Source organism: Harpegnathos saltator, unplaced genomic scaffold (assembly GCF_003227715.2).
Source record: "Harpegnathos saltator strain DR-91 unplaced genomic scaffold, Hsal_v8.6 scaffold100, whole genome shotgun sequence".
Taxonomy (NCBI): Eukaryota; Metazoa; Arthropoda; class Insecta; order Hymenoptera; family Formicidae; genus Harpegnathos; species Harpegnathos saltator.
The window spans coordinates 62501-90056 of NW_020229874.1; the positions used below are offsets into that span (position 1 = coordinate 62501).

General features: G+C 37.3%; 4 protein-coding genes across 10 annotated transcripts; 2 read left to right on the forward strand and 2 right to left on the reverse strand.

Moving 5' to 3' along the window:
- Window positions 1-46: 46 nt before the first annotated feature.
- On the reverse strand, window positions 47-2805 carry l(2)37Cd (general transcription factor IIIC subunit l(2)37Cd). 2 transcript variants are annotated; one of them, XM_011140778.2, is made up of 8 exons: window positions 2584-2804; window positions 2289-2444; window positions 2053-2197; window positions 1606-1968; window positions 928-1503; window positions 609-817; window positions 341-524; window positions 47-256 (listed from the first exon to the last, which is right to left on the reverse strand). In XM_011140778.2, exons 1-8 carry the CDS (start codon window positions 2689-2691, stop codon window positions 60-62), a joined length of 1938 nt encoding a protein of 645 aa, XP_011139080.1. In that variant the 5' UTR covers window positions 2692-2804; the 3' UTR covers window positions 47-59. The 2 variants fall into 2 exon arrangements, with proteins under 2 accessions (XP_011139080.1, XP_011139079.1); XM_011140777.2 differs by having other exon boundaries at window positions 1606-2197; window positions 2584-2805.
- Window positions 2806-5993: 3188 nt separating this feature from the next.
- LOC105182954 (glutathione synthetase) lies at window positions 5994-9521 on the forward strand. Of its 2 annotated transcripts, XM_011140771.3 has the most exons (12): window positions 5994-6092; window positions 6164-6275; window positions 6508-6691; window positions 6767-6842; window positions 6951-7084; window positions 7201-7243; window positions 7426-7499; window positions 7584-7754; window positions 7907-8060; window positions 8572-8679; window positions 8801-9090; window positions 9203-9521. In XM_011140771.3, the coding sequence occupies exons 1-12, from the start codon at window positions 6009-6011 to the stop codon at window positions 9327-9329; spliced, it is 1557 nt and encodes a 518-aa protein (XP_011139073.2). In that variant the 5' UTR covers window positions 5994-6008; the 3' UTR covers window positions 9330-9521. The 2 variants fall into 2 exon arrangements, with proteins under 2 accessions (XP_011139073.2, XP_025153801.1); XM_025298016.1 differs by lacking the exons at window positions 6767-6842; window positions 6951-7084 and having other exon boundaries at window positions 9203-9355.
- Window positions 9509-23801, reverse strand: yl (Putative vitellogenin receptor yl). 4 transcript variants are annotated; one of them, XM_025297998.1, is made up of 32 exons: window positions 23695-23800; window positions 22331-22399; window positions 21918-22054; window positions 21562-21702; window positions 21353-21461; window positions 21078-21224; window positions 20826-20939; window positions 20618-20743; window positions 20319-20534; window positions 19613-19784; window positions 19112-19313; window positions 18809-19000; window positions 18470-18590; window positions 18084-18224; window positions 17392-17644; window positions 17104-17300; window positions 16767-16919; window positions 16555-16685; window positions 16174-16301; window positions 15572-15771; window positions 15106-15281; window positions 14613-14860; window positions 14050-14357; window positions 13136-13375; window positions 12902-13054; window positions 12319-12464; window positions 12143-12234; window positions 11793-12030; window positions 11495-11672; window positions 11109-11412; window positions 10829-10955; window positions 9509-10591 (listed from the first exon to the last, which is right to left on the reverse strand). In XM_025297998.1, exons 2-32 carry the CDS (start codon window positions 22392-22394, stop codon window positions 10475-10477), a joined length of 5271 nt encoding a protein of 1756 aa, XP_025153783.1. In that variant the 5' UTR covers window positions 22395-22399; window positions 23695-23800; the 3' UTR covers window positions 9509-10474. The 4 variants fall into 4 exon arrangements, with proteins under 4 accessions (XP_025153783.1, XP_011139074.1, XP_025153786.1 ...); XM_011140772.2 differs by having other exon boundaries at window positions 10829-10958; XM_025298001.1 differs by lacking the exon at window positions 10829-10955 and having other exon boundaries at window positions 23695-23799.
- A 150-nt stretch (window positions 23802-23951) lies between these two features.
- On the forward strand, window positions 23952-26819 carry LOC105182957 (zinc finger protein 112). 2 transcript variants are annotated; one of them, XM_011140774.2, is made up of 4 exons: window positions 23952-24362; window positions 25262-25431; window positions 25544-25872; window positions 26505-26819. In XM_011140774.2, exons 1-4 carry the CDS (start codon window positions 24302-24304, stop codon window positions 26668-26670), a joined length of 726 nt encoding a protein of 241 aa, XP_011139076.1. In that variant the 5' UTR covers window positions 23952-24301; the 3' UTR covers window positions 26671-26819. The 2 variants fall into 2 exon arrangements, with proteins under 2 accessions (XP_011139076.1, XP_011139078.1); XM_011140776.3 differs by lacking the exon at window positions 23952-24362 and adding an exon at window positions 24922-25074.
- The last annotated feature ends 737 nt before the right edge of the window (window positions 26820-27556 follow it).

Sequence of the window (27556 nt, forward strand, 5' to 3'; positions counted from 1 at the left end):
TCTCTCTCCCTCTCCCTCCCTCTCTCTCTCTCTCTCTCTTCCTATATCATGTGTGTTTATTATATTTTCTCCGAATTCAGGCTACAATGATCTTCATCGAGTATACGTTTAGTTGTCATCTCCGAAGTCGAGACAATATTAGATCGATTCTTTGTACAATTCCCCTTCTTTTTCGTTCCTTTATCCTTAAGCGTTTTATTTACTTTTAATCTAGTATTAGTACCACGCCTTTGCTTCCGTGGAAGCGATGTTGGATCTGTAATAGAAAAATATAATTTATTCTCGATATATGACATGATGATACAATTGTTGTTAGTCGGTTTACGCTGTAGGTACGTACGATCTTCGGGAATGTTCATACTCTTTCTCAGAACAGCGCGTACTTGTTTATTTATGATCTCTCTGCATTGCACGTCGAAGCCGGTTGGCAGCCATCCTCTTTTCTCGTGACACTTTATACCAGGCAAAGGATCGGGAAGCTTTGCCAACATCTGTTGTATCTCTGCCACTGCGATGTCGCAATACTAACGACGAAATTTACAAGTCATAAGATCGATATTGTCATACACTGTCGTATAGTATCGCAGAGAAAAAACCAGTGGACCAACCTGATAAAACATTTGCCGAGAAGGAGGTATCATACCTTCCCGGTATATGTACACATCCTCGTGTAAATGTCGCTCCTTCTTCGGATGTTGCTCCTGACTTAAGGTAGTGGTCAATATCGCGGGCTTTTGCTTAGAAACCGATGCTGATTTATACGGTAATGTATAATTTGAATAATTTCTCTTACACCTAACGGTCGAGCCTAAGCCATCTGTATTATATGAAGAAACTGATCAATTCCGTCCGTACGTACATTTTCCTTTCCATCTTCCTCGCTTTCACAACCATCAGATGTCTGAAATAATAAGTGGCACAACTTACGCATAGCTTTCAATCTGTAATCCAGCGTCTGATACTTTCTCGCATTGATGTCCTTCCTTGGGTCGTAACCCAGCTTCACCCACATGATTCTCCATGGTCCGGTCATAAAGTAATACGCTACCGATGGTAGTAATATCTTCAATTGTTCGGATGTAAATCGTGTCTTGTGCATAATGGCATTTTTTGACCAGATCGGCCGTTCCTCAAAAAGCTGACGCACTTCTTCCAAGTGTGCATTTTGAAGAAGTTTGACCTTCATTGCCGTTTCGATGCCTTTTGGTGCCGTGGTAGGTACTTCCGATGTAGAAAAATATATGTAGTTGGGAAAACCCGCTTGACATTTTTTGTTTTTGCCAATTAGATTTTCCGGGCCGGAGTCTGTCTCACTTTTCGGCACATATTGCTGTATAGTGTCCATTCTGCTAAATGCGGCTGGTGGTAGGAAATAAGGCACATCATTTTTCAACCAAGAAAATGACGGAATTCCTGTCGGATAAATCGAGCTGTATATACATTCCAACTTGTTCGGATCTAATTTGCTTTGTGTTATCGGCACATACTGAAAATCACATAAATCTAAAACATTGAAGAAAAAGAGGGGGAAAAAAAGGGAATCAATAGAGAAACATTAATACATTAGAAATACACGTTAGTTTGTATTATTTATATAGAACTTACTGGTAAATTTGAATTCGGTGTCGACTCTTCCTAATACTTTCAAACAAGGCAAATCATATTCTGTATCTTGGGACAAATTTCCATATTTATTGTAATGAAAAGTAGGTGACGCACCCTTCTTTTTCTTTGGTGAATCTTTGTTCGTTTCTGTGCGTGTACTGTACAAATCTGTAGTGTTAGTAGCGGCACATATCTTTCTCGCAGCATCTCGGCTACTGGAGTCTATAGTGCTAATATTGCATTCTTCTATGTGATTTACAAAATTACCAACAGTGTCGTTTTGATGATTGTTGTTTCTTGGTGCGATATCAGATATTAGATTATCTATTTGTCCATTTTCCAAGAGGTGTGATGTATTAGGACCTGCTTTGCCACAAACAACATAAAGTGCTCCCAAACTTGCGGCATCTATAGACTGTGATTTTATAGTATCGACGGTAATGTCACCTTTTGGTTGCTTAGCTCCATTCTTCTTTATCCTAATTCTAAGCAGAAAGCCAGTTGTACTGTGTCTATCTCCGCAAGTGGGTTTACTATAACCATCATCGGGCCTGAATCGCAATTCTAATCTTCTATTGGGAGTATCTATAGCCTGTCAAGAAAGGAAAAGAAAAAATGATACAAAAAATTCTATAATCAAATATGAAATTATTTGGACATTGGCCATTGCGATTTTGTTATACCGTAGAAATTGAACTAATTCCGCCTAATGTTTCAACAGCTTTCTCAACATTAATAACATTTCCTGGATATTTGACACACACTAGCCTCTTGTCAAATCTGTGTCCAGAAATTATTGGGCCAGTACACACGTTGTCCTGCGAATTATTTATCTCATTCTGTAACAAACGACAGGGCAAGTTATTCAACGGAAACGGCAATCATGTATATGATTGCCGTTCCCGTTGAATCATGTATATGAAACGGGTATATCATGTATATCTCGAGCGTCATTTTCTTCGAGGCACTTCAACTTACGTTAACGCTATCCCCTTGAACTTCATTAAGAGAATCGTCACTGTCAATTTCATGACGATAATCACGCACGTTAAAGTCTATATCCGTTTTGTTTTGTTTGTCATACATTGCAATGTCACTCGGATCGCTCGATTCTCTCGACAGCGTTTTTTACTCTTTTCTTAAAATTATAGAATTAATACGCGTATTCGTAGTCAGGCCTTATATTTGAGACCTCCTTATATCCATCTTTAGATGCTGCGCGGATTATTTTATTGGCTATAGACCAGCTGAAGATAAACTTAAGGAAGTCTTAGGCCGGTATTCATAGTCGGATCTTATATTTAAGACCGTCTTAAGTTTATCTTCAAACTCTGCACAAAGTATTTCATTGGCTATAGAGTATCTGAAAGTGAACTTAAGACGGTCTTAAATATAAGACCTGACTATGAATACCAGCTTTAAATATGTTGGAGGCATTCACATTGCGTCCGATGTCCGACGTAGAATTGAATTCTCCGTTAGAAAGCTCTTCTCCTATTGGATGTCGTACGTCGTACGTCGGACATCGGACGCAGTGTGAATCCTCTATTACTATGGCCGTGTTCCAAAATTCACTGCCAGCGCTGAAAAGTTATAGTTTGCGTGACTCAAACTATATATTTTCAGTACCGGCAGTGAATATTTTGGAACACGGCCCTCGTCGATGGCTATACTGTGTTAAGCCCGTATCAGACTATGGATTGGGATTGAGATTAGATTGAAATTTGACCAATTGAAAAAGAGAAAATAATAATCTCAAGTATAGTAAACATATATAATATCTTCCTTGAACTATCCCTGGGGACCTTGTACAGCTAGATTATGCAATCCGGCAGTCCAAAATTTATAATATATATAAATAAAGCATCAGCTGTACCAGGAGCTGCAGCGAGTCAGGTGGAATACCATTTTACAAGAAGCAATATTTTGCCTTGTTGACGTAATATATGACCATGAACTTGTTTTAGCATCTTCCTACAACTATTCCCGAGATCTCTACAGAGTTAGATTTTACAAACAGGCCGTCAACAATTTATTATATATAATTAAAGCGTCAGCTGTACCAAATATCGCAGCGAATTATCAGGCGGAATACAATTTTACAAGAACAAATATATTGCCTCGTTGACAATACATATAACCGCCAAATTATTATGGTATCTTCCTTGAACTATTCCTGAGAACCCTACAGAGCCAGATCTTGCAATCCGGCCGTCAAAAATTTATAATACATTAATAAAGCGTCCGCTGTACCAAGCGTAGCTGCGAATCACTCGAAATATCATTTTACGAGATGCAATATTTCGTCTCTTTGACGATACTCTCTTTGACGGTATTATTACCAAATTGTTGCAGCATCTTCTTCGTACTATTTCCGAGATCGGTACAAAGCCGGATTTTGCAATCCGATCGTCAAAAATTTATAATATAAATATAAAGTGCCCGTCGTACCAAGCGTTGGAGCGAATCAATCGAAAAATCATTGTAGGAGATGCAAAATTTCACCTCGTTGACGATATGTTTCACCGTCAAATTGTTATAGCATCTTCTTTGAACTATCCCCGAGAAACCTACAGAACTAGATTTTGCAGTGAGGCTGTGAGAAATGTATCATAAATAAATGAAGATGTATGAAGTGTCGGAGCGGATCGCGTACAATACCATTTTACAAAATGAGATATATCATCATCATATTGTTATAGCATATCTCTAAAACTATTCCCAAGATCCTCGCAAAGCCAGATTTTGCAATCAGGCCGTCTAACTTTTATTATAAATAAATAAAAATGCATCAAGCGTTAAGGCGGATTACACGAATACAATTTCACAAGAAGAGATATTCCGCCTCGTTGGCGTAATATATATGTAACCGCCGAATTGATATGGAATATTCCTTGAACTATTACCCAGGTCCCTACCAAATTTTGCATTCCGGCCGTTAAAAATTTATCATATATGAATAAAGCGTGTGTCGTACGAAACATCGCAGCGAGTCCCGCGAAATACCATGTTACAAGAAAAAATATTTTACCTCTTTGCATATAACGGCACCAAATTGTTATAACATATTCCTCGATCTATCCCCGAGGTTTACAAAACCAGATTTCGCAATCAGGCCGCCTAACATTTATCGTATATAAAAGACTGTACCGGGCATTGCAGCATGTCACGTACAATACAATTTTGGAACATGAGAAATATTGCCTTATTAACGTAATACATCACCATCAAATTGTTCGGCCGTATTCCTTGTATTATATGTAACGTCGCTATAAAGCAGGATTTTGATTATTAACACACACACACACACATATATATATATATATATATTATAAGCGACTGTACGGGACAACAACAGGTAACTGTTAACTGTTAACTCCTACAAGTAACTGTAGGAACCATTAAAGTTGTTGTAATATTAGAAGTTCATTAATGAATTTATTTTTATTTCTTATATTTCAGGACCGATTTTATAAATATATATACAGGATGCTAAATTTCAAACGTAACAGGTAAAAAATCTCGAAAACTATGAAAGATATTAAATAAAGCTAAAACACCTGTTCCATGATTTTGAAGGGGAAACAGAATGGCATTATCAGTTTTTTATTTGGAGGGCATTTTCAAGGTCAGTTGAGATCTCGTAGGTGAGGTCTGTAGAGATCTCGGAAATAGTTGTAGGAAGTTGATACTATAACAAGTTCATGGTCATATATTATGTCAATAAGACAAAATATTGCTTCTTGTAAAATGATATTCCACCTGACTCGCTGCAATTTCTGGTACGGCTGATACTTTATTTATATATTATAAATTTTGAACAGCCGGATTGTAAAATCTGGCTGTGTCAGGTCCTCAGGGATAGTTTAAGGAAAATGCTGTAACAGTTTAGCAATTATACGTATCGTCAACGAGGCAAAATTTTGCATCTTGTAAAATAATTTTTGGGGTGATTCGCTGCGACGCTTGGTACGGCGGACGCTTCATTTATTTTTCATAAATTTTGGACGGCCGGATTGCGAAATCTGGCTTTGTGGGGATCTCGGGAATAATATAAGGAACATGCTATAATAATTTGGCGGTGATATATAACGTCAGCTAGACAAAATACGTCAATTTGTAAAATGGTATTGCACGTAAGTCGCTGCGACGCTTGGCTCACTCACCCAAAATCCTGGAAAGCATTTTCTCGCCGTGTATCGGCCGGCGAAATGCCCGAGTGAGTAAGACAAGGATAGCGCGATCGATCGTTCATCCTTGTCAAACTGACCTGACCCAACCTTCCTGCTCTTGCGCTCGCGCGCACGGCATTGGTTCGCAGTTTCGCCGCATGAGGCCCTCAAAGTCAACTCTAGATTTGCCTCTAGCTCCTGCAGACCCTTAATTATTGGATCCAGCATAAGATGGCACTAACGTCGACTTTTATTATCTCACTTATTCGAACTCCGTTGACAACAGTTGACGTTGGGACTAAGCGCTTGAAATTTGTACGTGGAATTTTGCGAGAACAATTTATGTCTGAATTGTTATTGTTGTTTTATATCTGAATTGTTAACAGTATCATTTTATCATGAGTGTCTGTCGGCTAGAAAGTTGCGTTCAATTTCCTCTTTCAAGGAAGGAACTGAAAGAAACCGTAGATAAGGCCAGAGACTGGGCGCTTATGCACGGTAATGATAATCTTGTCATTGATAAGATGAAGTACTTAATAATTAGACACGTGTTACTTACGTAACAAACAGTTATTTTTTCGATTCTTTATGGACTTGAGTATAAAGATTTTGAGCTAACGTATAATTATAAGTCACAATCCATATTTTGTATATGTTATGTATAAATGTGTATATGTATACGCTCAATCATAAATTTACAAATGTACCAATGTATATTATGATGTTACAGGCCTAAGTATGCGATCCAAGAAGAATTTTAACAGAGACCAAGTGCAAATATTACCTTTTGCATTGCTACCAACAAGTTTTCCTAGAAAAAGCTTTGAAACTGCGAAAAGCGTACAAACTCTATTGAATGAACTCATCCATAAGGTTGCTTATAATAAGGAATTTATCGCAGCTAGTCTGAAAAGGTATTACCATTAAAATTACAATTATATATGTTTCCATTTTATATTTTAATACTACATCACATGTTTTTATGATAGCACGATCAAAGCTGATCCATTCACAGCAGAATTATTCCGTATATATGAAACTGTATACCAGGAAGGTTTTAGTCAGGTATACAATATTCAATGATGATATTCATCATTAGATGGTGAAGTGGTGGAATAATATTGCTTATATGACACTAAATATTTTTTATTCCTCTTTTTTTTTTTTTTTTAGCGTATAAGTCTTGGATTATTAAGGTCAGACTATTTGTTACATGGAGACTTAGGTGGTAAGATAAAGCAAGTTGAAATAAATACGATAGCATCTAGCTTTGCTGGTATAGCTAGTATTACATCACAATACCATAAGTAAATATTCAATATGAGTTTTTATTATAGAGAAATTTCATCATGCTTAAAGTTGAATATGCATATATAATAATGGATTTACTTTAAAAAATGTATTAATAACAGATTTATTTTAGATACATACTAGCAGAATTGGGATATACAGAGAAGGCAAGAAGTGTAAGTTGTTATTATTGTTGAAGAACATTTTCACAAAATATAGTTTATTGTATTGTCATTTATATTGCAATTGTTATATTGTCGTTATATTATAGCATGACTAAGTCTCGTATTATCCCTAGTTAGTGTTGCTACATTTTGGAGATGTTTCATACTACATTGTAATTACCATTTTTTATAAGATTCCAGAAAATAATGCTCTTACCGGATTTTGCAATGGATTAGTAGCAGCTTGGAAATTATACAACAATAAGGAGTAGGTTGTTTTAAACTAAATCTTACACCAGTTTCCAGTTTCTATTCTTCATAAATAAGACTTATGAATACAGAAGTGTTTCAGGGCTATTATATTGTTTGTTGTCGAGGATGTGACTTATAATATATGCGACCAAAGATTTCACGAATTTGAAATTCGTCGATTAAATCCAGAGATTAAAGTTATCAGAAGAAGTCTAACGAGTTTAGTATCCGAATCTACAATAAAGTTAGGACCACATAAGGAATTAATTGTGTAAGTTAATACAATCTCTTAATTTTAGTTTACACTGTAAGAACCGTACTATGAATGTTTACATAAAATATAAAGATTCTCGGGCTGAATGTCCTGAAAATCTTATAACGTGGAACATTTGAGAGACTGTATTGTCGTTTTGATCGTTTTAGTGGGAATATGATAGCGGCTGTGGTTTATTATCGTTCTGGTTATCAACTCGAAGCGTATCCTACAGCTCAAGAATGGGATACAAGATTGCTAATAGAGCGTTCACGTGCGATAAAATGCCCGTCGATACAGTATCACTTAGCAGGTACTAAAAAAGTAAGTATTGTTTAGTACAAAATAATATATAAGATATATGTGTATATACGCACGTGCACACATGCATTCAGAGTCGTTCATTTTTAAATGACACGTTGATATCTCAAAAACCGCAGCTGCTATTGTAGACATAAAATGGTACCATTAGTTTAACTTTAGATAGTCGTTTGAAAATCATCTGAAGATTCTCTTCAATTTCTTAAATAGAAACTCTCATTTTTCATTCCACAATTTTGCAATCGAAATTCACTACTATACGTTACAAACTCTTCTGTGATCATAATTCTTTGAAATATGAGTATAAAGTTTAAGTGCCGCCGACATTAACATTACCTAGGGTGTATTACGTAGGAGTTACCCAATGTATGTATTCCAATCGTCGGGATGTCGCGCGCGCGTGCGTGCATCTGTGCGTGAGTGGAGAGAGGGGAGGGGGAGAGAGGGAGAGAGAGAAAGAGGGGAGATATCTACTGAATCTTGTTATTACACATTTCAATATTTTGGTGTTTAGGTGCAACAATCCTTGGCTCAATCGAGTATATTGAAGAAATTTCTAACAGATGAAGAATCCATCACTAAAATACAAGAAGTATTTGCCGGTTTATACACATTAGATTTTGTAAGAAATTTATATTTATCTTAGTTAATTAATACGCTTATGCTAGATTTGACGCTTATGCAAATCATAACTTTCAACATTAACTTTGGTAAGTTGAATAATACACTTGTTTCAATAATAGACTGATGACGGAGAAAAAGCATTGACAATGGCTATGAATGAGCCAAGCAAGTATGTCCTTAAACCGCAACGAGAAGGAGGAGGAAACAATGTATACAATGATGACATAAAAACATGTCTGAATTCTATGAAAAATACAAAGGAGAGAACGGCGTATATTCTCATGGATCGCATTTATCCTCCTTTACAGACAAACTATCTGATACGTGCCGCTCAAGAACCGATATCAGAAAGTAACGTCAGCTTATCGGATGTTGTGGCGGAACTTGGTATATATGGAGTAGTAGTGGGGTAAGCACGTGCGAGATGACTCGCGTTTAGCAGCCTCGTATCTTTTACTGACGAAAGACTAGATAACATTGAACGTAGCATTAACACAACATCATGTTCGTGTATTTTTCAGAGATGGCAAACAGATAATGATGAATGAAGAAGTTGGTCATATTTTGAGAACCAAATCGTCGACCGAAAATGAAGGCGGAATAGTGGCGGGTGTTGGTGCGCTTGATAGTCCTTATCTTATTAGTTGAAACGATAATACAATGACGTAAATTATAGCGTAAATTGCAGTATGATTTGCGAATGTTTGCTAGCCGTTTCGACTGTCATTGTGCATTTTATTACCCATACAAGAACTCAAGTCCGGACATTTAATTGCACTTTTCAAGAAATTTCGAGAGTTAGATTACATTCACCTCTTTCCGTGCCCTTTTTTTTTTTTTCTTTACGAGACAACTCAAACTCGCGTTGATGGCTGTAAAACCTGTAAGTACTTTTAATAATATTGTAATGACAATTTTCTTTAATTTCACATGTAATGATAAATTAAAAACTCGATTTTAATATTACACGTCACGATTAACATTAAACTGGGGTTAGTCATGTTTATACACACACACACACACACACACACACACACACGTACACAAAATTGTAAATGGAATATAATTACGATTGTTTTAATTTGTTATCTTGTTACACAAAATAAGAATTATTATTTTATATAGGATCGTGGAAGAAGTATTTTTGTGCACGATAGGTAATATATATGAAAATATATACATTATGTTGACATAAAGATACGTGTATATACATGTATAGATCTCGGCAATTTTTTAACCCTTTTTAATACAATCTGGAATACGATAATGCAATTATCTTGTTACGCTTCGGCGTGTAGCCTGTTTAAAATAGAATAGAAAAATAAATATTCGCTAATATAAATATATTTGGGCAATATTTTATACAACCACGTTTCTCTTCTCGACAACGCACTACTTAAAGTGACGTAAACAATGTTGAATGAGATGGGAACCATCACCAAATTTTAGAGAAATGTAAATCTCGAAACATACTTAATATGTTGTAATACGTTTGTTTGTTTGAGTGATAGCATATTCAGACAGGCCCCTCAATGTATATAATATCGTATCATATCGTAGTTGTACTTGTAATATATATAACGGAGATGTATAATTTATATATACGTACATGTGTACTTTTACATTATATGTACATTACTACACCAGATCTACTTCTACACGAATGCCATTGCTGTAACGACCATAATTTGAAACGCACTTTAAAACCATATAAAGATTCTTGTTCGAACCTTTTAATCCTATTATTAAGGTTTCCTATTATGTTTCCTATTGTAACCTTGAATTTTATATTTTTATCGCACGAAAGAGATGAGGGTATCTTTTTTTTGTGCCACTTCGCCTTCTTTTCCCGATTGACTCGCATTTGTCGTTTCTGACTGCTTTATCCCACTTTCTTCCGCAGCAATATTCTACAAAAAGAAAAATTGAAAATTTTTAGGTATCGCACGCGCGCGCGCGCGCGCACACATACACACACACACACACACACACACACACACACACACACAATTATATATGGTTACATCAGTAGAATACATAGAAATCTTTGATAATAAATACGTATGTACATGTATGCGCGTAGTGTAGTACGTAATTGGAATATACAAGAAAAGCAGTACCACATTATCGAACACGTTATCGCCTACCGTTAATAACTTGTTGCTAATAGGATTTGTATACTCGTGTTGCCCGGGAGATATATTTGAAGCTGTCGAAATGAGCGTCGCCGCGACCTCATCTCTCCGATCGTATGATGGATTTTGGAAGCGAATACTGCTAAAATGATATTGTACCATCGTATGTTACTTTGCACGCACGAAGAATCATAATGTCGTACTCGGAGATTTCTAATAAAGTCTTGATTTATTAAAAGTATTGTATCTGACTTTTATAGTAAAGTCCGACAAACTCAAGTTCGGAACGTACCTAAGATTGTTCAGTGTAGTCATCTTTAATTTATTTTTTTGGTGATAAAAATAACCGGAAAGAATCAATATAATGATCACCAAAGCGATAAATATTCCGCTGTAGAAGCTATTGTAATGCTTAATGGGTTCTGCTCGAATGTCGGTGTTGTTCGAAGCGAACGTTGCTTTATTGTTACTCGGAATATCTGCCGTGCAAATGCTGTTGAGACCTGTCGGTTTACCATCTTGGCAAATACATGCCGTATCTTTGTCCTTCAAAACGCACATGTAGTTGCAGTTCCGATCCTTGCAAGGATTCTCGGCTATGAGACGAATGCAAAGTGGAATTTTATTTTGCTACTGTATTTTCGCTGCGTTTACCTTCTTTAAATGCAATGTACCAACCGGGAGGATGATTAGAAACATGTAGGATAGCGAAGTGTTTGTAAATATTAGCCGAACCTAAGTTCACCAATTCGCACAATTTTTCGCCATAGAGCTGGCACTTTTGCAACTGGCCGTTTGAACCCATCAGCCAGTAAAGCGAATTTTCGTAAATATTGATACTCAATGGTCGATATATCTGAAGATCGAGAGAGATTTATTATTTGAGAGAGTATTCGTGGCTTGAAATGTATGAAATGTTCGTGTATAATAAAATGTCGTGCTTCAAAGTCCGAGATAACGATAATCATCAACATACGTCTGTTTTTAAGAATGTGCTGCGTCCAGTACCATCCAAATTAGACGATTCGATGGTTCTGTAAAAGCTGTCCGTCCAGTAGAGTTTAGATTTCATACGATCGATCGCCATTCCACTCACGACGCCTACGTTTCGAGAAGCGATTATCTTCATATTGGAGCCCATCATGTCTGTCTGATATATTTCACTGAATGGGTTGTTGTACATTTGCCAATTGGTTTGACTCCAGAACAACCATCTGTAATAACACCGAGCGGTACTCTGAATCTTGTGAGATTTTTCTCTGAATTACACAATCGAAAGTAAGAAAAGTGCATATGTGGACACATGCGTTCAAAGAATATAGATACCTATTTTTCGGATCAACTGCAAGGGCCGTTACCTTACCAACACCTTCCATCGTGGCTATTGTCGCGCATTTCCCTTGTTCCAAATTACATACCTTTAATTAATATATGAAATTAATAATTAACTCCAACTAAAATAACAAACACTCCCATTGGTCTAAAGCCGAGGAGAAATCTACCTTGATCGTATTTGGACGATTGTTGTCGTTAAAGTAGATATTATTAGTGATCCAGTCGACTGCAAGTGCTTCCGGATTTCCAACACTTGTGACAAACTTGGATTCTTTCGTCTTGACGTTGAGTTTATTAATTGTGCCCAAGTTATCTGCGTATTATTGTCGATAGTTGCATGAATATTAAAACTTTTCGGACATGTATTCTATATAATAATGTCTTAAATATCTTTTCTCTTTGGTAACTCTTTCATGAAAGCGTCTCTCAGATTCGTGTGTGTGTGTGTGTGTGTGTTGTGTGTGTGTGTGTGTGTGTGTGTGTGTGTGTGTGTGTGTGTGTGTGTGTGTGTGTGTGTGGGTGGGTGTGTGTGTGTGTGTGTGTGGGTAGGTGTGTGTGTGTGTGTGGGTAGGTGTGGGTGTGGGTGTGGGTGCGGGTGCGGGTGTGCGTGTGCGTGTGCGTGTGTGCGTGTGTGTGTGTGTGTGTGTGTGTGTGTGTGTGTGTGTGTGTGTGTGTGTGTGTGTGTGTGCGTGTGTTCTTTTTGCATTTCTGCAGATGACGCGTCTTGTAACACTTGAAACAAATACTAACCGTTACTCCAGTAAATCGCGTCGTCGATTGCGTTCACGTCGAGGCCGCTTACGCTCAAGCCAGGTAACGAATAGATCACATCGATCGATTGCGCATTCGACGATATCTTTCTGATGTCTCTATCGGTGGCGGCGATCAATTCCATCGGTGGTCCTACCGAGACAGACGATTACCAGTTGATATTCATATCCTGGATGACTCCGTAAGAGAAGATTTAACCGAGACAACTCTTACCGATGGCTTTACAAGAAATCTTATCGTCACGAATAATGTAGCCGTCGAAACACGAGCACACGAAAGAGCCCGCACTGTTGTGGCATAACTGCGAGCAAACGTCATGTTCGCATTCGTTTATCTCGTCACAGGATACCATGTCGGCGGCTAGGCGATATCCCTTTACACAGCCGCAAACTCCACCCCGAGGCGTCTTGTGACATAGACCGTGGCAGCGGTTGTTCTGCATACACGATGTTGCTGTGCGGCAAAAAGTAACGCATTCTGAGTAGCGCATGGAAGACGAAACGTTTGCATTCTACAACAAATATTTGTCAATCGATCGAAATCTGTTTCCCTGAATTCTTCAAAGCACTTTTTAAAGCATGGATTGCAAGGCTTTATCTGCGACAATAATACCAGGTCTTCCTCTTGTGTGTTTTAGAAGATATATCTCGTGTGTGTGTGTGTATGTATGTATGAAAATATTTTTTAATAAAAATAATCTTAACATAATTTGAACAGCAAAGTATCGCAAGCGATAGTATCACAGGGACATTAATTTGTATCTCTGATCTCCCTAAAGCCTAATTCTCCTTAATATCTAATAAACAGTAATCAACTAACAGTAACATTACATTGATATCATAATTTCTTACTACTACAGCAGTTTACATGTAATATACTACACGTTGAACAAAAAACAGTTAGATTGTTGAGTGAGAAATGATAATGTTGCTTTTACCAGTTGGCGTTTTACTATTACAGTTTATACATACACACACACACACACACACACACATATTACTGGGTAATATTAAAAAAAAAAGAAGAAAAAGAAACACAATAGTTCCCGATGTTAAGTAAATGTATCGATGAATCTCAATGACAATTACTTGCCCCATCGTGTCAATTAGAAATGTCCAATAACTTACCGCATTTTTCTTGTTCGTCGCTACCGTCTGGGCAGTCTTGTACACCATCGCATACTTTGCTAAATGGTAAACAAGTGCCACTGGAACACATGAATTCTTCACATATGTCGGATGAATTCACTACAGTTTTCTTCCAGTTACTCCTGCCGCACCCCTTCTCGTCTGACTTATCACCACAGTCATCGGTTTTGTCGCATACCCAAGTCTGCGGGATACACTTGAGATTGTCGCAGGTGAATTGATCCTCGAAACAGTAAGCACAATCGTGCTCGTCGTCGTTTTTTGGACAATCCTGGACACCGTTACATCTACAACGACGAGCAATTTATTTAGCGTATAATTAGTTATGGTTCGTGCACCTTATACACTATCACTATAAGTGTAACTGTGTCTACAACACAACAAACTACAACTGCAGTTGTAAATAATGTTATAACAATCCACGTTATCTCTCCCACCACAGGGAAGAAGATAATTTTAGCGAGTTAATTTTAGCATTTCACTACTCATGTACTACCATGTATCGCTCACGTTCTATACATTTTGATTTTTAATTAACTCACCTCACCTTCTTCGGAAGACATATATCTGTGTTATAGCATGGATACTCGCCGTCAGTGCAATTACCAGTATGACCATGTTTTCCGCTCAGACAATGCTGCTCGTCGCTCTCATCGCCGCAATCATTGAAGCCATCGCACTTCATTGAAGAAGATATGCAACGACCATTGGCGCACCTAAACTGCCCGTCGTTGCATACGCTTGTCTTGCAGATCTTTACGGCTTCGTCCGAACCGTCCGGACAATCAGTCTTAAGCATAAAGACGTGAGATTATATAAAAATGACATTGTCACGTATTAAATGCAAGATAAAGAAGCTTTAGAAGAAGTAAATCCCCAATTTACAATCTTACAAATTACAAAAATTTGAAATATTTGAAACAGATAATAATTGCAAACAAGTGAAATTAAGCGCAGTAAGCGCTAAAAGTTAAGCGATACAAAAAATTTAAATTGTAATTGTAACTTCGTAATTCGACATAATAATGAACTTACTTGACCGTCGCATTTCCAGATTTTCGGAATGCACTTTCGCATGTCGCACGTAAATTCGTTCGAGGAGCATTTGTGTGTTTCGCAATTTAGCTCGTCGGAAGTATCGAAACAGTCAAATTGGCCGTTGCATACTAGAGAACTCGATATGCAATTTCCCTCGTGGCATCGGAACTCGTCTGAAAGATACATTGCGTAAGTAAAAGGATTTTGCGAATTTAATTCTATGCAATCCTATCTGTCACTCTGTCTAAGTAAAAGTTAAAAATTAAAACATGTTACTACGGCTTTCGAACAGGTATACGAATATATTTCGAAAGTATTGTATGTTACATACACAGTTGCATATACAGTTGGTTGTTTTAAATATTCAATATCAAAAACACATTAATTCACGACGATAAATATACGTGTCAACCAGCAGAGAAGCAGTTATTAGACATAACATTAAGTAATAAGTATATGTTGCCTTTTCGACAAGATGCAGCCTTGCACTTTTCCTCATCTTCGTCGGACCTATCAGCGCAATCGTAGCGCGAGTTGCACCAATCTTCCCGATTTATGCACTGGCCATTTTTACACATGAATTTATCTTTCCCGCAGTGGCCGGATTCCTTACAGCCATTTGGCTCGTCCTCACCGTCCGGGCATTCTTTGATACCGTTACACCTGAATAAATATTATACGGATTTCGGACATATAATTCGCACTTGTTGATATATTCACATTCGTCTGTATTGTATACGGTAACGTATTAAAAACGATATACGTGTGTGTGTGTGTGTGTGTGTGTATATATAAAATGTTGCATCTTTTTCTCCTTAGATTGAACGGTAAAAAAGTCTAAACTAACTTCAACTTCAACAAGTCTACAAATAACACATCAAAGTGTGTAACACACAAATTGTTAGAATCATCACTATTGAGGTATATGCCAGTTTTGAAATAATCATTGCTGAAATATACATGCTAGTCCTGAATAAGCTGTATATAGTTTACTACATATCTACCAATATATGCAGTACAGACTAGATGATAGAGAGAAGCAAGATGATGGTAAGCATTACTTACCATTGCTGCCGTTTTATACAGACGTCGTTTGACCCACCGCATTTAATCTCGCCAGCTGGACAGATAGATTGTCCACTGCATGTATGATTATCCGCGCTTAACGTCATTCCGGAAGGGCAAGCACAAATCTGAAAGTTTTCGTAACGCGTCAAACTGAACAATCAACTTCGATATATTTCTTCGCTTGCTGATCGTCAAGCTGATAAAAAAAAAAAAAAAACATCGTGCCCACACAGATCAGACATAACACAAGTATTTATCGACATGTGCGTAATATTCTAATTCAATATATTTGCATTGTATTCGTAATCAAATATTTGTATGGTCGCATCGTCTCTCTTGTGCACACTTTAGTCGTGTGCAAAATACGTATATACTTACATACGATGTATCAGAAGATGGTAAGCACACGTGCGAGCAATTGCCATTGTTTTTGCGACAACCGTACTCCTCGTGGACAGTGATCCCATGTAAAGCTATCAGATGCGCTATTTCTACTTTGTCTAATGTGGCTAGAAAGAGAACGTATATGTCGCCTGATAATCATTCTACATGTTTGTGTTTTCCATTGTTTCCTGAAACGTCAAACTCACGAATTAGGACACCGTTGTTCTTCTGATGGATATCGTTTTTATCTGCCCAGAACAATCTATCTGATCTGCGTTGAGTCCAGAAGATGTATTCTCCAGCGATAGTAAGACTCACGGGCTCATTTAGGCCGGTACGGAAGAGATATTTGTTGAAACCTAAAAGTGTTTGATTGCTCGGCATTATCGCTCAGCATTATGCCTGTTTAATTGTAATTAAATATTTCGAGCGCACGCTCGAACATGCTCGAATTTGCGCTTTAAGAGACATGTATCGGTTTAATATGAATTAATTTAAACTTTGCCTGCGAAATATTTGCAACGGTTAAGCTAAAGTGACAACCTGTAATCGCAGCGCTTTCAATACTGCCAGTGCCTTGATCGCCCCAAAAAATTTTTCTCTGGTCTCTGTCGTAGCACAACGACACCTTCGGGCCCAACAAATCGCTGTCTACAAATTTCGTTCTCACACCAATTCCAGTCATATGCATTTTATCTATATGATAGCCATTCTCGCCTCGGAATACCACAAACATTACGCTACGATATGCAGAACGTTACATGTTAATGTTCGCAAATAATAACCGCAATCGTAATGGTACTTGTGCAGTCAATTGTAAACGCAATGTACCCTTCTTCAGACACCAATGCAATGTCGTAAAGCTGTTCTTCAAAATAAAAGGTCGTGTTTGCTGTGCTCGATAGACTATGTACTTCGATAGTTCTTTGTTCTATGTCCGACAAGTATAAATTGTTACCAATGTCATCAAAGGCCATTCCTCCTAAAATTTCATTCCTCATGGATATAAAAGTCTCAGTATCGCCGTGGACTGGATCGTAACGGACGATGTTGTTTTTAAATTGATCGCTTGCAAATATGACGCCTAAATAAAATGTAATTGTAAGATAGATGGATATATAGATGGATCGATAGATGGAAATAACGAGAGAGAGAGAGAGAGAGAGAGAGAGAGAGAGAGAGAGAGAGAGAGAGAGAGAGGGGGAGAGAGAGAGAGAGGGGGAGAGAGAGCGAGAGAGAGCGAGAGAGAGAGAGAGAGAGAGAGAGAGAGAGAGAGAGAGAGAGAGAGAGAGAGGGAGAGAGAGGGAAAGAGAGGGAGAGAGAGGGAGAGAGAGGGAGAGAGAGGGAGAGAGAGGGAGAGAGAGGGAGAGAGAGAGAGAGAGAGAGAGAGAGAGAGAGAGAGAGAGAGAGAGAGAGAGAGAGAGAGAGAGAGAGAGAGAGAGAGAGAGAGAGAGAGAGAGAGAGATAGAGAAAGTTTATGTAAAAACTATAGCATAATGTGCTGTGTAAAATAATAATCTCACCAGAAAGCGAATCGTATGTTACCGCGGTGATATGTCGGTAGGTTTCGTTCGCAGTTATTTTCGGTTTTCCCAATAATTCGTGATAATAGTCTATGAAAACGCCTTTAGCAGCAATAATAATGTGCTGTCTCTTGCTCATATCTAAAATTGTATTTATGTTTTAATGATAATTTTATACTAATAACTAATAATTAAATTAGAATTTTAATTTATGTCATTAAAAATATAATATAAATATCTATTAACACCAATGTGAAAATGTATCAAATTGGGTCAAAAATCAATGTATGTTTGCTGACGTCAAATACATCTTTAAATTATTGTGAGAATTGAGAGACAGATTATTTTCTTAAACGCTTAAACGCGCTATTCCTCGATTAATTTACCTCGGCAGGTGTGTTTGTCGGACTTCAGATCCTTGTCTAGGGTACAAGCACACGTATAACTTTCATTTTGATTCAACATGCATAGCTGTGAGCAAGGCTTCGAGTAACATGGATTGCGAATCTGAAATTAAATTCTACCATAAAATTGATAATTTTTACAAATTTATTTTATTATGTAAGGTAATAATAATGTGACATATATATATATATATATATTATATGTCACATTATTATATATATATATGTGATATATATATATATATACATATATATATATATATATATATATATACATATATATACATATATATATATATATATATGTATAGATGTGTGTACTTTAGGCTTTAACGCTGGATGTTCGATATGTACGCCGTACGGTGTATTGCTAGTACGAGTCATAATCTCCCAATCTTTTCCGGTAAACTTATTGCAGGATTGTATAGTTTTCTCGGTCCAGTCACTCCAGTACAATTTATTTTCAAAGACCGCCAAGGAAAATGGATGTTGTATAAGTTCGTGCAATACTGTCTGCAGATAATTGAATTATGAATGAAATATAATAAATGTATATACCCTTCGAATCGTCGAATCTCGATCATATTTTGAGCCTTTTGTAAGATGGAAGAAAAGAATGCTAACCCTTCGATCGCTGCCGTCTAAACGTATTGATTCGACAACAGCCAATTTAGCGTCAACCCAATATAATCGGTTGTTTGGATAGTCGATAGTCACGCTTATTGGCCATTTTATATTTTTAGTGACGAATAAATGACTATTTTTGCCATCCATCCCTGCCATCGCTATATGTGCGTTGGGGCCCCAATCACTCCAATACATTATTCTGCAAATATTATTATTATTATTATTATTATTATTATTATTATTATTATTATTATTATTATTATGTATACAACAACATATTTTTTCATGTATCTACATGTAAATGCATGTAAAAAGTAAAATAGGAATACGATACATGCAAAAATAAAATGGGAATTTCAATTTTTTCATTCTCTTTTTTTTTTCTTCTTTCTCTTTTTCCTTTTTATACAGTGGACGAGATTAGAACAGGATGCGTCGAAAATGATTGGATTTGGTTTACATCGATAATTGGAACTTTTTAAGATATGTAATATTTACCCCTTATTTGGTAATAAGGCGAGTCCTTTCGGCTTATTAATTTGCTCGTTAATTAATACGGTGCAGTATGTGCCGTTGTTGTCGCAAACTCCGATACGCGCGTAACCTTCGTCTGTGAAATATATGTTACCTGTGATCCAGTCGACAGCTATATCCGTCAACACGTCTAAGCCTTTACAAAGGGAATATGCGAAATTTAAGAAATGCAATAATAATGATAATAACAAACAATAAATAATACAACATAATAATAATAATAATAATAATAATAATAATAATATAATAGTATATAGTAATGATAAATAATAACAACTGAAACAATAATACAACTTTCTCAGATATAGTGACTGAAGTATAATGAAAGGATTACATTAGATTTCATTTTATTCAAAATTTATGTCATTCAAGGACTCATAAGATATGTGATTCATAAGATATTGTTACAATATTTGTAACAAGTATTTTCCTGCGTTGTAATGCGTGGTAATGAAGAATGGATTAAACTATTATCGTGACTCGTATAATTTACGAAATAAAAGCAGGATTCTAATGTTACCGCTTCATGTTATTAAAAAAACGGAAAGAGCAATATATATTTTCTCTTCAAAGCAGCGTGTGTGTTAAAATAATGGAAAGAGTGATCTTTACAATACAATACTTTGCAAAGATCACAACTGTTCGATAATGTCACTAACAAAATGCTTACCTGCTGTAGCGATAACTTCGTTCTTTCTCCTGTAGAGCTTACTTTTCACAATCGCTTCGTTGCCTTGCGCTACCTCGGACCAATATATATAATCTTTGTTCATAGCGACACCGACAACATGGCTCAAGTTTCGCACTGCGGTAAAATACATTCCCGAAGTTAGGTACACTCCTCGGATCTTTGTTGTCGTAGAATATATCATTGTAGCTTCGCCACCTGAGATAAAACGAGATAAAAATTCAAGTAAAACTTTTCGTACATACACAAGTGATTGTCATTACGTTCATGAATTAATTTACCGTCCGCACGACAGGTTCTCATGTCGTCCAGCAACATATAACCCGTTTGACAGATACACTTGTACGACCCTTTTGTATTTATACATCGTTGATCACATGTCCCATAAATTGCACACTCGTCGATGTCTGATGATAAAAAGAAGGATCATTGTAGATAGACGAAGCGCCATCTTCGCGCGATTGTTGCACATCACATTGTTAATGTTACCTATGCACGTGCGATTATCTTGCAATATATAACCAGCTCGACAGGTGCAAACAGGTCCGTTAGGAGTCATCCTACACATATCGCTACATCCCATTGATGCGCATGACATTGTACCTGCGAGAGAACAGATATTATTGCACAGATAATATCTGTGACAAATATAGTATATTGCGGAATATATATCGGTACGTTACGAGAGATGGAAACGGTAGGTGGCAGTGAATAATTAAAATGCATTGAAATACGACATACTATTTTTACAACCGACGCCTTCATCAGATCCATCGCCGCAGTTGTCCTTTCCGTTGCATACCGTGCTAAGAGAAATACATCTTTGATTTTTACACAGGTATCGATCGTTCTTATTTGTACAATCGCTCGCGTTTAATATTTTATTGCCTGCGAAGATGTAAGACAATGTTAAAAGGAACTTCTGTCCGATGTAATAGAATTATCAGTTCTCTTTTCCCCTAGAGTTCATTAAGTTAAGTAACATTATTGATAATAACAGATCTTTAAGACGTTACCGCAATTTTGCTCGTCACTGCCATCGGGACAATCCATTGCGCCGTCGCAGACCCAGTCCCTCGCTATACAATGCCCGTCGGAGCAACGAAATTTGCCTCTGCACTTCAACTATCGCGAGAAAGAAAATGCGAATTTAACACTGTGCCGAGTAGATATCGCAAAGAAATCAGTATACGATAATACACACAGAAAATTATGATCCACTCACTTTTTTCACACAGCCAATGTACTCGTCGCTTTTGTCCGCGCAATCGGGCACTGCATCGCAAAATTTTCCCTTTGGTATGCATTTGGCATCCTCGCACCTAAATTCGTCTCTGGCGCATTGGATGGAAGCGGGCACTATCAGCTGAAGGCACACATGTGTGAAGACATTATTTTACGTCTCATATTACATGTGCATGCGATACATGTACGTGTGATTCAGGTAAGAAGTACAAAAAATATTCATGCGCTGATTTACAAAAGAATGTTCCAAATTTATGCAAAAAATGTGAGCAACAGTCGAAACACATGTCCGGCAAGTAACAAGCTTTCTATGTACAAACTACGTGTAATACTCACCTTAAAGTCCTCGCAATTTCTTTCGTCCGAATTATCGCCACAGTCATCATATTCGTCACACTCGAATGTGAATGGTATGCACTTGCTGTTCTCGCATCGAAACGAGTGAAGACTTTGGCAATCAGTTACGAAGCTTTCTAACATAATACATATTTTTATTGCGCATCAATAATTTGTATACTTGCACGTAATTCGTATGTTCGAGAAATGCAAGTAAATAAATAATAACACAAGTGTAGATTTATTTCCATGTATAAGCATACATATAATTATGGAGCTTTAAAATTCCAACACAAAATAAATGCGTTATAAACTGCTAAAAATTAGTTTATCATAAAAAAGAATTTCCATTTTAATACAACTTCATTACCCATGTAGTATATTTGATGCAAGATGTAATAATATTATCTCACCTATACGATGAAAATAAGGGTGTAGAAAACTGCATATGAGTAACAGGTCCACGACGCGGTGCATGACCTCTAAGCATAAATATCTTAAATTATTATTATAATTAAAATAATTAGATTTTATTTTCTTTCTTTTATACGTTGCTTTTTTCTTTTGTTTCTTTTACCAAATAAAATAGGCACATTTTGTGATTCATGAAATTATAAGATGTAAGTGTCGTTAGTCTCTTGCGATATTTTTGTTATTATAATTAAACAATTTGTGACACTATTGATACAATTTAATATATGTACGCACGCGCGCACGTGTGTGTGTGTGTGTATGTGTGTGTGTGTGTGTGTGTGTGTGTGTGTGTGTGTGTGTGTGTGCGTGTGCGTGTGCGTGTGCGTGTGCGTGTGCGTGTGCGTGTGCGTGTGCGTGTGCGTGTGCGTGTGCGTGTGCGTGTGCGTGTGCGTGTGCGTGTGCGTGTGCGTGTGCGTGTGCGTGTGCGTGTGCGTGTGCGTGTGCGTGTGCGTGTGCGTGTGCGTGTGCGTGTGCGTGTGTGTGTGTGTGTGTGTGTGTGTGTGTGCAAATCGTGTACGAGTATACGCAATATTATGAAATCATGGAATATAAATATCGTTAGTGTCTTACAATACTTTTGATATATGAATTAAATACAATTTGTATTACTCCAGGCAGAATAGAAAATCACGATGACATGAAAATGATGAGTCAAAATGATGAGAAAAACTCATTTTTTCATCACAATTCGGTCATTTTGATGTCATCATGATTTTCTGTTCTACCTAGGGCTATTATTCTATAATTTATCATGGGCGAATATGTAAAACACAACCAAAACACTGACAAATGATCGTATTCACTAAATTTTCATAACTAATCTTTGCAAAATTTCATCACACGTATATTTGATGACAAATTGAAATTACTGAAATATTAACAATTAGACTAAAAGACAAATATACACACACACACACACACACACACACACACAGAGAGAGAGAGAGAGAGAGAGAGAGAGAGAGAAAGTGAGAGAGAGAGAGAGAGAGAGAGAGAGAGAGAGAGAGAGAGAGAGAGACCTACAATTAGAATTATAATTTATAATTTTGTACGATATGAACTAATATTTATGTCAGTAATATTTCAATATGATTGAAATATTCACTCTTGATAAAATATTATTCTTGATAAAATTGTTCGATCAGAAAATGAGAAATACTTATGATTGCTAATAACATGAGGCACAACTTGAAATATTGACTCAGAATAGGCAGAAGGAAAATGTATATCTTTTACAAATAAAAAGCGTGCTCCTCAAAATATGAATGAGTGTGCACATATATATGTAACGTATTATTCGTACCTTGAGAAGAGAAAAGAAGTTGTTATATCAGACACGTCGTACGATCTATCTGTTCCTGAGACGTTGAGTTCAAATTCAATCCTTGTTTTCGCTACGGCTGTTATGAAGACACTAAAGGTTGTTACCGATAACATAGCGAAGTTATAGAAATTTCATCCAGATATACACAAACAGCAGACACATAGACATTCGTCATGACAGTACAAAGTTTAACAATCTCATGCGCAAACTCAGCCACGTTGTCTTTACGAAATTTGATTATTGTAATTTAATAAGTCTGACAGGTGCAAAATGTGACAATAGTTATATTAATTTTATTTTCCAATTATATTATCAATTACGTCATAAACAATCATATATATTTCAATCTTAATGATATTTGTCGTGCGAGAAGAATGTGTAATTGGCAAGTTATACTTTTAACGTTTCAAATTCTCTGATCGTCTGCTGAATATTACCGACCATTTAATAATACGCCACCGCTTGGTTGAAACAAAAACCGATCAAACGCCACGACAGTGTCATATTGCCGCTGTGGCGAATAGCGGTTAAAGGTTCTTTATGCTCTCTGCGGACGGTAGTGTTCCATTTTTTTACTTGAACAATCATGCCGCGTTGCTTGATAAAGTCGATGGCGCGATATCAGAAGACGGACAATTCGAGCGAAGGTATTTTGTACCCTATGAGATTCCTTTACATCTCTTCTCTCACACCAGGAATACTTATCGTCTGTAATATCCAAGAAGGAACCCAAATTTCATCAACAAATTGTGGAAAGTTCAATATGTGTGTGTATGTGTGTGTGTGTGTGTGTGTGTGTGTGTGTGTGTGTATGTGTGTGTGTATGTGTGTCTGTCTCTCTCCTCTCTCTCTCTCTCTCTCTCTCTCTCTCTCTCTCTCTCTCTCTCTCTCTCTCTCTCTCTCTCTCTCTCTCTCTCTCTCTCTCTCTCTCTCTCTCTCTCTCTCTCTCTCTCTCTCTCCCCCCCCCCTCTCTCGGTGTGTGCACGCGTATGCGTGTGAAATTATTGAAATTACGATCAGAGATCCGTTACTTTGACCTTGGCTATCGTCGCGATAACAATCTTCACACGATCTCAGCACATGCCATTTTCACCAAGTATTACCAGGTGCTATTTATGAAACAGAAATGATTCGTCTAGGAAGACACAACTGAAAAATATTTTCTCGTAAATTATATAAAAATAATATAAATACTACGGTAAAATAATTCAAATTGCCAGATATGTGAGAAATAGGAATTTTACATATTTTATTCTTATAAATCAAATTTGTAAATCGCTTATTTGTTCGGCGAAGAGAAAAAGATATATTTGTCAGAGACAAGAGAAACAAACAACGACACTTAAAAAATGTCCAGTGGTAGTGACGATTGTTTAATTTTGCAAGAAATGAATTCCTGTCCTGTCTACGTTTCTGTCCATCACTTGCGAAGAGTTGCTTCAGAGTCCAATATGTGATACATAATAATATAATTTTTACCATGTACTTCAAACTCTGGCCGTCATAATATTGGATATTGATGTCCGTATGAAATTAATCTTTACAGAGGCTGAATTTTCGTGGCTGCCACCGTCCATAGATCCTAAGCAAAAGAATCGCACAAAAGATGTAACGTCAAAGACGAGCAATATCTGGACATGCTCGGGGCTTCCTATTGTGACTCGATACAGCTTCCATAAGATCAATAACGCGATGTTCGATGCAGGATTAAATACGGTAGGTCGGAATATATGTACTGCTTCGTCGATCGGCGGAAACCGACGCGATTGATGTTAAGGCGCCTGAGATATTGCTCGACAACATGTCTCGATCTTTTCGCAACGCGAAGGAATCGGCAAGAGCGACGGAGCCGGGAGCACTGGGAAAAATTGCCGGGACGGTGGATCAGAAGATTGTAACGGACAGCTGTGAAACGCAGACGCTCTCGCAGGCGTTGTACTTGGTCCCGAATACAAAGCACGAGCCGATAAATACTACCGAGGAGAAAACAAGTGCTAGAGAGAACGCTCAATCCTGGAAGAAAAATAAAACGATGCATTATTGCCCGTACTGCCGTAAGAGCTTCGATCGGCCGTGGGTCTTGAAGGGTCATTTGCGCCTGCACACAGGCGAGAGACCTTTCGAATGCCCAGTTTGTCATAAATCTTTCGCTGATCGGTGAGTGAGGGTAACGAAAGGTTTTCAAGAATGTCAATTACTATTAATTAATTAATTAATTAGTAAGAGTCTTTGCTCGAGAATATACAAACTCCGAACGAGAGAGCGAACATAAATGTTTGAACCGATTGGAGGAATTTGTTTTTTTTCTTGAAACTGAAAACTTGATTATTTACATTAATTGTTGAATTTTCAAATGAAACTGAAATGACATTAATTTAACGAGCTTCAAACTACGAAGTAGAAATTGCTGGATCGAAAGAAAAGAGTGATGTGACTTTAATTTAACGAATAATGCAAAGGAATGATAACCGATTATTTCTGATTGTATATTGTATCTCTTTGAGTATCTTTGTCCTGTGTGTGTTGTTGAATTCAATATTTGTACTGTAGCAATAATAATTATCGCCGGCCATTGACGCCATTGTCATATCATTGGCTGCGTTCAGTAGAACAAAATGATCAGTGAGCGCTTAGTGATTATTGTCTGTGATTGGAGCATTCTTTTAGATTCTTCATAGACCCAGAAGTATTTACCAATCAGGAGCGAGAATCACTAATCACGCTCACTGATCACTTTGTTCTGCTGGACGCAGAACCATTAATTGATCACATTGTGATAAACTTTGCAGGTCGAATCTGCGCGCTCATCAGAGAACACGTAATCATCATCAGTGGCAGTGGCGTTGCGGCGTGTGCTTTAAGGCTTTCTCGCAAAGGCGTTATTTGGAGCGTCACTGTCCGGAAGCCTGTCGCAAGTATCGTATATCTCAGAAGAAGGATCTCGTCTGCTCGTAAGAACACAGATCAGAAACATTCATCCAGGCGAGGGATGTCGATATAAAGTTGCGGTTTACCGATGCATAATGTTATCATATATCGCAATATTATCGTTACGTTTGGATGTAGTAACGAGAGAAGAGTATGCTCTAACCTATTTTCCCATATTCTCAATAAAACTTTATCGTAATATACTACTTTCATTCGCTTTGCGACACCCTATCGCGATATCATCTAAAGAATATCGTACGAACACTGCATTTTTGCCAATATCCTCGCTAAATATTCAAGCCCGCGGTGAGAGAAAATTGCTCCCTCGTCGCGGATGTACACAACAGAGTTTCATCGGTTCCCCGTCTTTGGTTCTCTGCTGAACAACACGAAACATCCGGTATAATTTGAATTGTTTCGTATAGCAACATATGAGGCAACGAAGTGTCCCTTGCGGTTGCGTGTTCAACCTGCGCAGATTGGTATATGGCGCCAAGAACGATTCGATGTTTTTCAACAGCAATGGACACCGGTCCAGCGATAGACAAAGCTCTGATAGTTTTGGCACGAGGATGTAAGATACGATCGATTGTGGGGATTTTTCAAAATTTCTATCAATAGAAATAGAAAAGTAATAAAGAAAGAAGAGAGTAGACGGAGAAGGAGAAAAGTGCCATCTTCCAAAGAAGGCAGACATCGGTTCCTTTCAGTTGCACCATGTTACACTTTTTGCACTTGAAACGAAATTAGACTGTATATTAAAAAGATATATTATTTAAAGTTACTACGGGGTAGTAAAGTATAGAGAGGAAGAGAGAGAGAGAGAGAGAGAGAGAGAGAGAGAGAAAGAGAGAAATAAAGATGATAAAGGAAAGGAGGGGAAACAAAGTGCACAAGTGCGACACAAAGGTGT

Bases quoted from the DNA above. Each gene is read 5' to 3' on its own strand.
- LOC105182954 (XM_011140771.3), top strand. From the start codon at position 6,009: ATGGCACTAACGTCGACTTTTATTATCTCACTTATTCGAACTCCGTTG. The intron at 6,276-6,507 runs GTAATGATAATC...ATGATGTTACAG, and splicing joins AGACTGGGCGCTTATGCACG to GCCTAAGTATGCGATCCAAG. The intron at 6,692-6,766 runs GTATTACCATTA...TTTTTATGATAG, and splicing joins ATCGCAGCTAGTCTGAAAAG to CACGATCAAAGCTGATCCAT.
- yl (XM_011140772.2), bottom strand. From the start codon at position 22,394: ATGCACCGCGTCGTGGACCTGTTACTCATATGCAGTTTTCTACACCCT. The intron at 21,703-21,917 runs GTGAGTATTACA...GTGTGCCTTCAG, and splicing joins GAAATTGCGAGGACTTTAAG to CTGATAGTGCCCGCTTCCAT. The intron at 16,302-16,554 runs GTAAGTATATAC...GAAAACTTTCAG, and splicing joins CATCTTCTGATACATCGTAT to ATTTGTGCTTGCCCTTCCGG.
- LOC105182957 (XM_011140774.2), top strand. From the start codon at position 24,302: ATGCCGCGTTGCTTGATAAAGTCGATGGCGCGATATCAGAAGACGGAC. The intron at 24,363-25,261 runs GTATTTTGTACC...TAATCTTTACAG, and splicing joins GACGGACAATTCGAGCGAAG to AGGCTGAATTTTCGTGGCTG. The intron at 25,432-25,543 runs GTAGGTCGGAAT...CGCAACGCGAAG, and splicing joins TCGATGCAGGATTAAATACG to GAATCGGCAAGAGCGACGGA.